At 45.3% G+C, this 14,905-nt stretch overlaps 1 protein-coding gene across 3 annotated transcripts in view; it reads right to left on the bottom strand.

Annotated features, from left to right (window-relative positions):
- Positions 1-14,905, bottom strand: part of ZFAT (zinc finger and AT-hook domain containing) — a 92,850-nt gene that overhangs the window by 40,211 nt on the left and 37,734 nt on the right. For all 3 annotated transcript variants that reach the window (XM_038174961.2, XM_072034287.1, XM_072034288.1), the window contains exons 6-7: positions 13,393-14,864; positions 11,984-12,216 (exon numbers count right to left, since the gene is read on the bottom strand). In XM_038174961.2, the coding sequence (XP_038030889.1) occupies positions 11,984-12,216; positions 13,393-14,864 (1,705 nt within the window). The remainder of the gene's footprint in view (positions 1-11,983; positions 12,217-13,392; positions 14,865-14,905) is intronic.

The raw sequence follows: 14,905 nt of genomic DNA, 5'->3' as shown, positions 1-14,905 counted from the left end.
AGACTTGCTATGTAACTGGTTTCAAAAATATATTCTAAAACAACAAAAAAAATCAACATAAATTTAATTTATAGTTATGCATGGATGGTCTTTTTAAAATTCTTCTGATTGTGCCCAGAATAAGAGGACAAATACACCTTGCCTCACAGAGTTAGATAACAAAAGATAAATCCACTCCACATACTACTTTAATGCTGTAATTGTGACAACTTTACTTTCTTGCTATACTCTTCTGGAGCAACACGACATTACAGGCACCAAGAAACATATATTTCCACATGATGATGGTGTAATCTCAGAGCTCATGATGAGGGTGTAATCTCAGAGTTCATTCAGCTCTGAGGCCTCTAGCACAAGAAGGACATGGACATACTACAAAAGCCCAGAGGAGGACTACAAGGATGAAAGGGCTGGAGCACCTCTCCTGTGAAGAGAGGCTGAGGGAGTTGTGGTTGTTCAGCCTGGAGAAGAGAAGGCTTCAGGGAGACCTTACAGCAGCCTACCAGGGATTAAAGGGGGCTACAGGAGAGCTGGGGAGGGACTCTTTGTCAGGGAGTGCAGTGATAGTACAAGGGGGAATGGCTTTAAACTAAAACATAGCAGATTTAGATTAGATATAAGAATTTTTTTCCTCAGACGGTGGTGAGGCACTGACACAGGCTGCCCAGAGCAGCTGTGGATGCCCCATCCCTGTCAGTGCTCAAGGCCAGGCTGGATGGGGCTTTGGGCAACCTGGGCTGGCGGGAGGTGTCCCTGCCCATGGAAGGGGGGTTGGAATTAGGTGGTCTTTAAGGCCCCTTCCAACCCAACCCTCATGACTCTATGATCTTCACAACACGTCCTTTGCAGCGTAACACCTTGCACTTCTGAGCAGAGCCAGGCTCCAGCACCTCACAGAATGCACACAGCTGCAGTCAAACCTTTCACAGTTGTTTGTCCAGGTCAGTGTCACGGACTTTCAGGGCTTAAGTTACTAGTTGTTGACTGTTTAAGCATACTTCTGTCACTGCCCTGAGAGCTTGTTACAGCACTAGTCCTTCAGTGTAAGCCCATCACTCTCAAAGCTGGCTTGTAAGAAATCCTCTCTTGCAAATTGAGTATTTCAGAGCTCTCCCAGGTCACAACACAGGGTCCCAAAGAAGGTTCCCCTAGCACAGCTTGAGCTCTTCAGAGTGCCCTTGTCACAGGCAATGACAGAGGCACTTTGAAGAACTTTTTGCCGAGGCGATCGGCAAAAAAGGGCCATTTGCCGAGGCGATCGGCTCCGGGGCAGACGCGTTCTGCAGCGGAGCGGGGGATCGGGCCAGGCAGGGCTAACTTTCCGGCATCGAGCCGACTTCAGGGAGCCGCCAGGAGCCGGCAGCCCTCGTGAGGGAGGCTGACGAGGCGAAGGCGGAGCCAGCAGCGTCAGCGGCGGGCTATTTAAACCGGGCGCCACCGCCATTTCACTGCCATTTGCCGAGGCGATCGGCTCCGGGGTAGACGCGTTCTGCAGCGGAGCGGGGGATCGGGCCAGGCAGAGCTAACTTTCCGGCATCGAGCCGACTTCAGGGAGCCGCCAGCCCTCGTGAGGGAGGCTGACGAGGCGAAGGCGGAGCCAGCAGCGCCCCCTCCCCGGTCGTTCAAAAGCAGCGACCAGGAGCGCGGCGACCAGGGCGGGCAAACAGGGCGTGGCGCGTCAGAAGGGAGTGGCGCGGCAGTTCGCGCAGGCAGGGCGGAGAGCAGCCCGCGCCCACACGAACGCCTCTTAACGACGGTCTTTAGCTAGGCGATAATGGTCTCCACCAGGCACGGAGCGCTCTGCAGGAGGTCGGTACACACCCAGACCGACTGCCCGTTAAAGAATGCAGCGGTTCAGGTCACGGGATGCAGGGAGTGTCAGAGCCTGCTGCTGCCATCAGCGGGAGGCAGAGACGCTGCGTGCGTGAGATGTGAGCAAGTGGATGACCTGATCCGCATGGTGGCGGAGCTCAAGGAGGAGGTGGAGAGGCTGAGGGCCATCAGGGAGTGTGAGCGGGAGATAGACTGGTGGAGCAACTCCCTGCAGGGCCTCAAGGAGAGGTACCGGGGTGAGACACCCCAAATGGGGGTGGACCCCCTGCCCTGTCGCCGTCGGGCAGAGGGAGGGGATCTGGGAGTTGAGGAGGAGTGGAGACAGGTCCCTGCGCGACATGGCAGGCGATGCCCTCCCCTTCCGGCCCCACCTTCCCAGGTGCCCTTACAAAACAGGTTTGAGGCCCTGGAGACTGAGAGACCAGCAACTGAGGAAGAGATAGAAAGTGTACCCAGGAGGATGCCTAGGGCGAGGAGGTCGACTCCACGCATCAGGACTGCCTCCACCAAGAAAGACAGGAGGGTGATTGTTGTGGGAGACTCTGTCCTTAGGGGAACAGAGGGCCCTATTTGTCGGCCTGACCCTACCAGTAGGGAAGTCTGCTGCCTCCCTGGGGCCAGGGTCAGGGACGTTGCCAAGAAAGTCAAGCGCCTGGTACGGCCCACTGACTACTACCCGCTACTGGTCTTTCAGGCTGGTAGCGATGAAGTAGCAAAGAGAAGTCCGGAGGCGATCAAAAGAGACTTTAGGGATTTGGGGCGACAACTTAGAGGTTCAGGCGCGCAGGTTGTGTTTGCCTCTGTCCTTCCGATAGGGGGGTCGAAGCTGAAAGGCATGCTGTTCGCATAAACTCGTGGCTTCGAGACTGGTGTGACCGGCAGAACTTTGGGTTCTTTGACCACGGGAAGGTCTATGCTACGCCGGGCCTGATGGCACCGAATGGGATGGGCCTCTCTCGGAGAGGGGTAAGGATCTTTAGTCAGGAGTTGGCAGGGCTGATAGATAGGGCTTTAAACTAGAGTCAAAGGGGGAAGGGGCTAAAACCAGGCATGCCGGTGAAGACCTAAGTACACTAGAATCAGAGGGGCTGTGTGCCAGTGAGGTCCTTCGGTTAGATCCACAAGGTGCTGAGTGTAAGGAGACGCACCTGAAGTGCTTCTACACAAACGCACGCAGTATGAGGAATAAAATGGATGAGCTAGAAGTCCTGGCCCAGTCCCGCAACTACGACATCATCGGCATAAGCGAAACCTGGTGGGATGAGTCCTGTGACTGGGGTGTTGCGATAGATGGTTACAGGCTCTTCAGGAGGGACAGGCAGGGTAGGCGAGGTGGTGGGGTGGCGATGTATGTGAAGCAGGGGCTGGACTGTGTGGAACTTCAGGTCGGCGATGGCAAAGTTGAGAGCCTCTGGGTAAGGATCAAAGGACGAACGAATAAAGGGGATCTCGTTGTGGGAGTCTATTACGGACCGCCTGGCCAGGACGATAGCGCCGATAAATTATTCTTTACAGAACTAAGAGAGGCCTCGAGATTAACTCCCCTTGTCCTTATGGGGGACTTCAACTTGCCAGACGTTAACTGGGAGTGCCACACGGCTGACACGAGCAAGTCCAGGAGGTTCATGAAGCACCTAGATGATAACTTCTTGGTGCAGGTGCTAACGGAGCCAACTAGGAAAGGCGCCCTCCTTGACCTGTTGCTGGAAAACAGAGAGGGTCTGGTGGCAGATGTGGTGATTGGTGGCCGCCTCGGTCATAGCGACCATGAAGTGGTTGAGTTCAAAATTTACGGTGACAGAAGGAAAAGTGCCACCAAAACCTCATCCCTAGATATGGGGAAGGCGGACTTCAGGCTCCTCGGGGAACTAGTCAGCAAGGTCCCCTGGGAAGCTGCTCTTGAAGGCCTTGATGTCCACCAGTGCTGGTCACTCTTTAAGCGATGCCTCCTAGAAGCACAAGATCAGGCAATTCCTAAATACCGCAAGTCAGGCAAGCGCGGCAGGAAGCCGGCGTGGCTGACCAGGAACATTCTTACGGAGATTAGGCGGAAACAGAGAGTGTTTCGCGACTGGAAGGAGGGCCAGGTGACATGGAAAGAATACAGGGATGCTGTTCGTGTTTGTAGGAAGAAAATTCGGGTGGCTAAAGCACACCTAGAGTTGAAGCTGGCTGTGTCTGTGAGAGAAAATAAAAAGGGTTTTTTTAGATATGTGAATGGAAAAAGGAGAACTAAAGAATACATAGGGCCGCTCCTTGATAGGGAAGGTCTTCTCACAGACGATGACATAGGCAAAGCAGAGACGCTTAACGCCTTCTTTGCCTCTGTCTTCAATGCCGATGATGGGCTTTGGGACCCAGGGTGCCCTGAGCTGGAGGACCGGGACGGTGGGGATGACAAACTCCCAACCGACCCTGAACGTGTGCGGGATTTGCTACTCCACCTGGATCCCTACAAGTCCATGGGTCCGGATGGGATTCATCCCCGGGTGCTGAAAGAGCTGGCGGACGTTATCGCGGAACCTCTCTCAATTATTTTTCAACGATCCTGGGAGTCTGGAGAGGTCCCAGTAGACTGGAAGCTGGCAAATGTTGTGCCGATTTTCAAGAAGGGTCAGAAAGAAGACCCTAGCAATTACAGGCCTGTCAGTCTCGCGTCAGTGCCTGGTAAAATCATGGAGAAGATGGTTCTCGAAAGTATTGAGGCGCACCTGGGGGACAAAGCAGTCATTGGTCCCAGCCAGCATGGGTTTGTGAAGGGCAGGTCCTGCCTAACTAACCTGATTTCCTTTTATGATAAGATCACCCGTATGGTGGACCAAGGGAAACCAGCTGATGTGATTTTTTTGGACTTCAGCAAGGCTTTTGACACGGTTTCCCATAGGATCCTACTGGACAAAATGTCCACCATACAGCTAAATAAAAACATCATACGATGGGTGAGCAATTGGCTAACGGGCAGGGCCCAAAGGGTTATGGTGAATGGCGCTGTGTCAGGCTGGCGGGAGGTCACTAGTGGGGTCCCTCAAGGCTCCATTTTAGGGCCGGTACTTTTCAATATTTTTATAAACGATCTGGATGTAGGAATAGAAGGTATTTTGAGCAAGTTTGCCGATGACACCAAACTTGGAGGAGTTGTGGACTCGAATGAGGGTGGAAAGGCCTTGCAGAGGGATCTGGATAGGTTGGAGAGCTGGGCGATCGCCAACCGCATGAAGTTCAATAAGAGCAAGTGCCGGGTCCTGCACCTGGGACGGGGAAACCCTGGCTGCACATACAGACTGGGCGATGAGACGCTGGAGAGCAGCCTAGAAGAGAGGGATCTGGGGGTCGTGGTAGACAGCAAGTTCAATATGAGCCAGCAGTGTGCCCTGGCAGCCAGGAGGGCCAACCGTGTCCTGGGGTGCATCAAGCACGGCATCGCTAGTAGGTCGAGGGAGGTGATTGTCCCGCTCTACTCTGCGCTGGTGCGGCCTCACCTCGAGTACTGTGTGCAGTTCTGGGCACCACAGTATAAAAAGGACCTGAAACTGTTGGAGAGTGTCCAGAGGAGGGCTACGAAGATGGTGAAAGGCCTGGAGGGGAAGACGTACGAGGAACGGCTGAGGGCACTGGGCCTGTTCAGCCTGGAGAAGAGGAGGCTGAGGGGAGACCTCATCGCAGTCTACAACTTCCTCGTAAGGGGGTGTCGAGAGGCAGGAGACCTTTTCTCCATTAACACTAGCGACAGGACCCGCGGGAACGGGGTTAAGCTGAGACAGGGGAAGTTTAGGCTTGACATCAGGAGGAAGTTCTTCACAGAGAGAGTGGTTGCACACTGGAACAGGCTCCCCAGGGAAGTGGTCACTGCACCGAGCCTGACTGAATTTAAGAAGAGATTGGACTGTGCGCTTAGTCACATGGTCTGAACTTTTGGGTAGACCTGTGCGGTGTCAAGAGTTGGACTTGATGATCCTTAAGGGTCCCTTCCAACTCAGGATATTCTATGATTCTATGACTTAGACCGAGGTTGTAGTAATACCTTCATCACATTCTCAGCATGCAAGTTTTCCTTTGCTATGAATAAAAAGTTATTTATTCTGTGCCTTATCAGACTGCCTGCCTTTTAAATGCCTTTGAGGGTTTGTTTTCTATTAAATAAAGTAACAAGTGGGATGGATCTAGCTTTGTTAGAGCCAGCTGCATAATCTAATCAAGCACTTCCATTTCAGAGTCACATCCATACTTCCTGAGGCTTGCTTAATCCCCCTATTAGCCAACTCAAAAATATACAAGAAGCTAAAATAATTCCAAAGTAGTTTGTTTTCTGACTGAAATACTGTTCAAATTCCACAAATCAAGAATTAATCGGGTCCATAACTATTTTTAAACCCAGTGAAAAAGTAGTCTGCTCTTATCACAGAGTTTTCTTGTTTGTGCTACAGTTCATTATGAAATAAGGCCACTTACACAGGAAACACAATGCCTTTCTCTTCATGTAAATGAATTGTGCTAAGAAAGGGCAGCAATATCTATGTATCTTATAACATACGGCTCTCTGAAGAGAGTTCTGCTTCTCTGAGGCACGTGTTTCAAGATAACTCCATGGGTAGCTGTACACCGAAAACAACCAACAACGCAAACAAATCCCACAACCCTCTGGCTATTTAAAACAACAGGCCACTATGAAGTTAATATTTAATGAACCAAGCAGTGCCAAACACAACCAACACGGTAAAACATCATAAATGTTAGCAGGTGATTAGAACGCACTCACCCATAAAGTGACATTCTGAATGACACAACTACCTTATCCTATGAACATACACAGAGTAACAGATGATAGTGAAATTATATTGATATATAGCACCATCTATGTGGCAGTACTGCCACTAATTTCAAAAGGGACTGTGTGAACTCTTAACTGCTTTGTAAACAGGTTCATTAGTAGTGCAAAATGAAGATCGCAGACATTCTAAAATTGTTCAAGCCCAAATGAGACAGATGTGATACGGAAATCAACAATACACTCTAGTCCTTTTAGTTGTACTGATGTTATTTCATGAGCGGGAAAAGAAACAAAGCTCTACCAGATCTTGGTGCTCACTGCCAAAACTGAATGCTTCTCATCTGCTCGAGGCCTCTGAACTTGACGGCCAGGTGAGCACAGTACTTGGGCCAAATGCACCACACTGGCTTACAAAACAGCTCTTGGCCATCACCACTCCCCTTCCTTAAACAGCTTCTGTGGAGCTAACAGTTAGAGGAATTTTCTCCTGATGCCAGGCACACTGTGTTGGTGAACAAACTAGGAAAAAGAGACGTTTAGCATCACTTTCTCCCCATACTGCAGTATTTGCCTGTTTCAACTCTTCCTGCTTTTTATATCGCACATATATTAAAAAACAAAAACAACTGAACAAAACAAAGGCAACAAGATCTTACAGAAGATGCTGCGAGGAATGCTGAAGAAGATGCAACAAGGCATAATTGCTTTACACAAGCAATAGCATATACATGTCAGAGAAGCATAATAATAAAAAAGGAGAAAAAAAAAAAAAGAGGCATGAAAAGCAAGGTACTACACAGAAACTGATGACAGAAGAAAGACAAATTACAGGAAGTGTCTAAGCTAGCATGACAGTAATTTTATTTGCCTCAGGACCAAGTTAGAATACTGTGAAGAGCAAACCAGTACCTACAGTACATAAATATTCCTAAAACTGCTTTCTCCGTGTTTAACTCTCCTCCCACACTGTTTTCTCTTTTCTTCCTAGTATTTCAATCTCAGTGCATTTTGATAGTTTGATACTTGAAAATACTTGAATGTTTTGTGTTTTTCTTTTATTTTTTTCCATAGCTGATACAATTAATCTTTAACGTGGAGGAAAACACATGATGAGCTTTTGGAAGCTAGCCATAGTCCTGCAAATCACAAACACTGTCAGGCACCTGTCGGGGTTATTATATGCTCAGCTAAAAATCCTGCAATTATAGCTCCAGGTCTTACTCAGACATACAATTGCAGGCCTTCTTGTAGTAAGGAACAAGCTAAACTGAACTCATGCACATCTTCCCTTGACTAAGAGTATTTCTAGCAAAAGTTTCCACAATATGTTAATTAACAAAAAAAAAATCACTATGTAATTTTGTAAAGTAATATAGAGACAGAGCCTGCTTCTGCACCTGTGGAATCGACAGAAGTTTTAAATACTAACATTTGGCAGAACAAAACTGGGCTTGTGGGTTATACTTTTGAGGAGTGAAAAAGTTCAGAAATCCTCACTGCAGTTGTTGTGATGCTCAAATAAAATTAAAAATATATATATATATCAAGAAAGGTTTCTGAATTCAGCTGATGTTACTATCAAAATGCAACTTTGTTAAGCTGGTCTGATGTACCCAGAAAGTGGTTAAGCAACAGGAATGAAGGAAGCTACAGACAACTTTGTAAATGGCTAGACAGACTTCTTAGTCTGTCAAGTGGCAGAAATCACAACTCAACAAACGTTAAGCAACTGCATAGAGTACTTTAAAAGCAATTTTCTTGAAATAACTCCTAGTAAAAATTAATGGCTAACTGACATTTATTTTGGAAGCCAGGTCCAAAACCAAAAGCCATTTTCCAGCTGAGTGCCCATTTTTCAGTTAATTCTTTCCCTGTCAAGTATCTTGCGCTCTTTACTTTGCAGTGACAACACCCCAGAGGTAGAGGTATCACAGCCAGATCAGTGACAGTGTAAAAAAGACACTGCTCAGGAAGGGGAAATAAGCAATCAGAGCTCAAGTGTCTCACTTCCTACCCAAAGCTCTAACCACACTCTTACACAAAAGGTCAGCAGCATAATGAATTTTCTAAGCATCCTTCCAAAGAACAGAATCATTTGCATCCAGAAACGTATGTGAATGCACGGAGGCACCAAAGAGCAAGGAGCTGTTCCCGGTCTGCACTCATTTTATAGAGGTGCTTATCTTCAAGTATCACTTATGTATAGATTTAAAATGATTTCAGACAAACCGTTCCGTGATGTTTGCCTGCTCAGAGCAGATGATTGGTGCAACATACTGAGGGACAGGGATGAACAGAAAGCTGCTTTTTAACAACCATCATTTACCCTGTTCACCAAATACGACAGGAATCCAGCTGAAGAGCAGTCAGGAACATCATAATAAAATATGTTCATTTGTATAAGGAGCTGAGATTTTTATATTGACTCTCACTGGGGACGCTTTATTTTTAATATGTATTAATAATTTTTCAAATGAAAATTAACATTAAAGTAGCTTTCCATATTTAATTATGCCTAGTTTGTTAAAGTTCTGTATTTTGGAATGAGCATCTCTGTTTACTAAAGGTAGGCGTTAAGTAAATATAGCAAGCAGAGGGCACAGAGACCAAGAGAGCTGCCAAGGTTCGTTACTGAGTAAATGCCAATACATGAATTTTTCAATCCATTTGAATACTCAAATATAGATGACAGTAAGCATCAGTAAGCATAATTTTGAAAGATCTCACGTTCACACTAATTATGAAATGAATTTTCTCAATTCTGTTTAGGATCATGAAAATGATCCTCCTGATGGGAGCTGGCAGACGTTTATCACACTTGAAAAGCAGGTACTTACACAAGGACATGGGATGTCTCATTTCGGCCTCTTTCTTCTAACGTGCTCTCACACATCATCTACGCAGATTTCTTACACGATTAGGAAGAATGTGCACATATATGGTGTGTTCTACATTGGGTTTATGTGCCAGGATTTTGGTCGCAGGGGGGCAAGTAGGGGTGGCCTCTGTGAGCAGAGCCCAGCAACTGCCCCATGTCAGATCAGAGCCAGCTCCGGCCAGCTCCAAAAGGGACCTGCTGCTGGCCAGAGCTGTGCCATAAGCAATGCTGGTTGGGCCTCTGGGAGAGCAGACTGAAAAAGGGGAGACGTGGGTGGCAGAAACTGTAGTGCAATGGTAGCTTGGAGAGAGAAGAGTGAGAACCATCCCTGCAGCCCCCCACATGAGTGCAGCAGGAGGGCAGGAGGAGCTGCAGGCACGCAGCAGCAATTCCCCTGCAGCCTGTGGAGAGGCCCCTGGTGGAGCAGGCTGTCCCCCTGCAGCCCATGGGTCCCACATGGGGCAGATCTCCACGCTGCAGCCCCCCCATGGGTGGAGGAGCCCCCGGCGGAGCAGGTGGATGTGGCCTGGAGGAGGCTGCAGCCCATGGAGAGCCCCTGCAGGAGCAGGACCCGGGCCGCAGCTGCAGCCTGTGGAGAGAAGCCCACGCTGGTGGATGGGGGGGAAGGTGGTTTTCATTTGCTTTTCGTTCTTACTGCTCTGGTTTCCTAGTGACAGACAATACATTTCATTAATCCCCCTATGCTGACTCTGTTTTGCCCGTGACAATAATTGCTGAGTGCTCTCCCTGTCCTTATCTCAACCCTTGAGCCCTTTTCATTGTATGTTCTCCCTCTTTCCCTCTGAGGAGGGAGAGTGAGAAAGTGGTTGTGGTGGAGCTCAGCTGCCCAGCAGGGTAAAACCACCACAATATCAAAGGTGTGTAAGATTTATTTACAAGACAATGCCAGTGAAAACTACAAAGTTGTGTAAAGAAGAGAGGACTACCTCTGCAGGTGTTTCCTTGTTCTTACAAGACAGAAGAGTGAGTGTTGTTATTAAATAACTGTTTTTGTTTGTCTATTTGCTTTCCCTCTGAAGGGTAAATTAACCTTTGGAGGTATTTTACTGCATGAACTATTAAAAAGCTAAATTGCAATGACATAGCCCATACTAATTTTCAGGTATTATAGTCAAGAAAGTTTAATTACAAACAGCTAATGGGCTTTATGAAATCCTCAACTGTACTTTACTCAATATCAGTATCTTAATATAAAATTATAGAAGACAATACGCTCCACCTAAGCAGACAGCCTCCAGGACTGACTACAGTCAAAAGTGGGCTAAATTCATTATTCCAGGGAAGCAGCCTTCTGCCAAACACCCTTTTCTAGAGGTCAGTTTGGAACTGGAAGGCACACCAGTGTTCATACAGGGTATAAGTGTGTTATAACCTAAGTATACACAGGTCTAGCACGCACCTGAGCACTTGACCTTGCAAGCAAACAGGATCCTGCTACGTGGTATGAAAAGTCAGCCATGGTACACAGACCTTTCCTGACAGCTGCTAAACCTATTTGGCCCAGCCATGCAATGTAATAAAACAACAAGAAAACCCTAGGCAACACTGATGTAAAGAAAGGAATTGTTTTTGCTTAATCTTAAAAGAAAAAAAAAAAAACATTCAAATGATTTCAGCTGTAAAAACCCACCATCGATAACAATGAAAAATAAAAATCTCTTTCCTTAGATGGTTTTAAATTCCTTCCTATTCTGAACACCACAATCAGTTTTTGAAACATACGCAAGCAGGGTTGATGTAAAAAACTTTTTTTTTCCTTAAAAGATTATTTATCTGATAATGTTGAATCAGAGAAACATCACAAAGCAGTGTCTTACTGAAAGAGGGCTTCCAGTCTGGCATGAAGTCCATTACACAGTCTCAAAGAAAAAATGTAAGAGGGCACTGAAAAACAGATCTGGTACCTCTTCTAACACAAGAAGCAACTGCAATGGGCATTCAGAGCTGGAAGGCTTACCCAATAAGATCGGAGACTTTAAAACTAGAATTCTTTATCTTTATAACCACTACAGGAAATGGGAAATGGATGGTAAATGAGCTACAACTAGTTAGACCTCTTGCAAAAATTATATATATTTTTTTCTCAACAATTTAACCTTGTTAATTAAAACAGAAACAGATTTTCATTTTATTATACTCACCTGTAAGAAGGAAAAGATTCAGTTCCATGGAATGAAGTGAAATAAATAGTACTAGACGTACTAGACATCATTTTACTCTATCGAGACCCAAAGAATCTGAGAATATTGGGAAAACTGAAGAAAATGAATGCAGCCATACCCTACTGGATGCAGCACACCCTACTGAAGCTACAATGAGAGAGATCAAATCTATAGTTGCTCTAACTCATGTATTCCCTCCAGAGAAGTCTGTAGAACATGCTCAGGACTCTCATCGATGTCTTAAAGCATTGCCACACAATTCCAAACATTAAAAATATGACACTGAATTGAGACAAACATAGTATTTCATTCATTACTTACCAGCTCTGTGTGAACTTTAAGATGTGCCTGGAGCTTGTATTTATCTGGAGTAGAGTAGTCACAGTGTTCTGTAGGGCATTTCAGCAAAATATTACTGTGTTTCTGAATGACGTGACGCTTAAGGCAGTTTTTGGTGATGGAAGAGTAATTGCACTGGGAGCAGTAATATAAATGTTCTCGAGTGTGAGTACGAACATGCATGTCATAATGCACTTGGTACCAAAATAACTTGCCTGAAAATAAAATCAGACAGGAAGAAAACAATTTCTAAGCAGTTGTTAGTGAAAATTCCAATGCATACCCAGTTTTCTTTTAGGGCAAAGCATGCTGCTTGAAATCTGCTCCTTTTTTCTGTAATGAAAACTTAGCCTAAAGACTCTTCACTAATGAAAACGTTTACAAATGTGCTTTTGTCTAAAAAGGTCGTGTTACATGTCCTGAAACAGCCTAAAAAGGGCAACTTTATTATATATCAATGATCTTTTTTTCCTAATGAGGAAGTCCTTTCAATCTCATTTCCTATACAAAGACTTTGAATCCAACTACACAAGTAAAAGCGGTTATCAGAAATCTTTGTAGTTACTTCCTTTCATGTTACTCCTTCCTAAAGGCTTTTCTGACATAACAACACCAAAAAAAAGTAAAATGTATATAAACATACAACATTACAATGTTTCAAAACCAACAATTTTTAACTTCGACTCCTTTCCTTTCTCAAGAAGGGGGACCTACAAGATAAATCCCAAGTTGTTTCATCCCAGTTATATAAGCATAAAAAATTACAGCTGAAATGTGGGGATGGTATATTCTTTCTGCTTCCATAAATTCAAGAAACAATTAGAACCAGAACAGTCTTAATCTTAAAATTAAGTAATGGAAATTTTCATCTCACAGGAACTGGTTCAAAATAAGTCACAAAAATATACCAGTACATGTATCTACTGTGCAAGAGATCATACATCCTGCCATGCTATAGGAGAAACACTGATTCTTACACTAAGCTGATAATGAATGTAAACATTAAAGCATAAACTGGTTCATCGCAGATGCCTAAATCTGATGAGCTTGGTCTCACTGAAAGTTCTGAGGTGGGGAGAGGCAGGTGGACAGCAAGAATCTGTCCAATTCTATCAAGTTTGATATCAACAGAAAATTGAGCAGGGCAAAGCTTTGCTTTGCTATATTTTACTAGTGGTTTTTGAGACTTGAATTATTTCATACTGTTTATACAACACAAAGCGAACCTCCCTGAATCCATACTGAACTGCAAAAAATAGTACTGCTGCAAAGATACAAAAGCATACCAAAAACTATAAGCCAGAGGAGCAGGAAAAAAGATAGCCCACAATATAACATTAAAAAGAAAAAACACAAAGCAAAAAATCCGACGTCATTATACTGCTCCTTACCACAATATTCACATTCCAAATCTCCATAAACCTTCCTTATCCTCTCACACAACTCCGTGTTCATTTGTCTCTTCTGTAAGCTATCCAAGATCTGCATAAAGGCAACAGCTCCACTCCGATTATCTGATGGATCTGCATTAGAAGAGGCTGCCTGTGGGCTGACGGCTGCGTTAGAATCTGGTGCTAGCAGAGGGGTGGCGGTTTCTGCTGAGTTCTGAACTGACTGATTGCTTGTTTCTGATTCACTAGAAGGAACAGACTGACTTTGCTCTTCAGAACCTGAAAGCTTCTCGGTCACTGCATTGTTCTGATTTAGATTTAAACTTTTGTCTTCAGAGAGCAAAAGCTGCATTTCTTCACCCTGCTCATTTACAGAACTGGAGTGGTTAACTTCCTCTTCGTTTGCAGGAGAAACTTTCAGCTCATCAGGAGGAGAGGTACCATTTTTCAGCAGAAAGCAATCTGATGCTACACAGGACTGAACGTTTGGGGCAGGTGTGTCCGTTGATGCCTGACACAGAGTCTCTCTTACATTCTCCACCAGAGGATTTTCAAATTCTAAAGAAGGGACAGTATCAATTTTTAAGTCACCATTAGGCTGACCATTATGGTTTACATCTGCAGCTGTTGCTTCACCCATACAGGTAGGTGTTTTTGGTGTGTTAATAACATTACTATTCATGATTGTCAATTCATCTGTAGTTTGTGGAAGCTGTTCACCAAGGGCTTCCGGCTGGATATCACCTCCTGGCTCAAGCAGGCAGAAGCTTTGATTGATAGAACTGTTAAAAACCGAAGTTTCCTGCATATCTGCATGTACATCTTTGATGTGAGCACGGAGCCTTACAGAACTGACGAATTTCTTCAGGCACACAGAACACACATAGACAAATGGGTGCTTTCGAACATGAAGCTCGAGAGCTTGGTACTTGGTGGCTCCATGACCACAGAGCTCACAAGCAAAGGGCCTTTCATCACCGTGAACAAGCATGTGACGGTCTCGATCAAGCTCGTTTTTGAATTTGCGCTCACAAATATGGCAGTCATAAAGAAGTTGTCTTTTGCCCTCTCGTGTCATCAAGCGGAGCTCATCAAAAACATCTTTCACCTTTTTATCTTGAAGGTCATGTGTTTCCTTGATATGCTTGATCAAGTTTTTAACATCTGAGTATTTCTTTTTGCAGAAGCGACAGTGCTGCTTGATTTTCTTGTGAACTCTTTCAATGTGGACTTTGAGATGGCCTTTGCTGAGACAAGTGAATGTACAATAATCGCAGCTAAACTTCTCCCCTGTATGTTTCCGCATGTGAACATTGAGGTTGGCTTTGATTGCACTGGCGTAACTGCAGTATGAACACTTGTAAGGTTTCTCATTTGTATGAATCCTCAAATGTGCTTGGAGGGAGTGTTTGAATTTGAATACCTTGTTACAGTATTCACATGTAAAGATCTTCAGCTGAGTTGGACCCAACCTAAAAGGAAAGAAAACCATCTGCATTTACAGTATTGAAAC

The sequence above is a fragment of the Anas platyrhynchos genome, chromosome 2, assembly GCF_047663525.1.
Source record: "Anas platyrhynchos isolate ZD024472 breed Pekin duck chromosome 2, IASCAAS_PekinDuck_T2T, whole genome shotgun sequence".
In the NCBI taxonomy this organism is placed as follows: Eukaryota; Metazoa; Chordata; class Aves; order Anseriformes; family Anatidae; genus Anas; species Anas platyrhynchos.
This window is presented reverse-complemented; position numbering and strand designations above follow the sequence as displayed.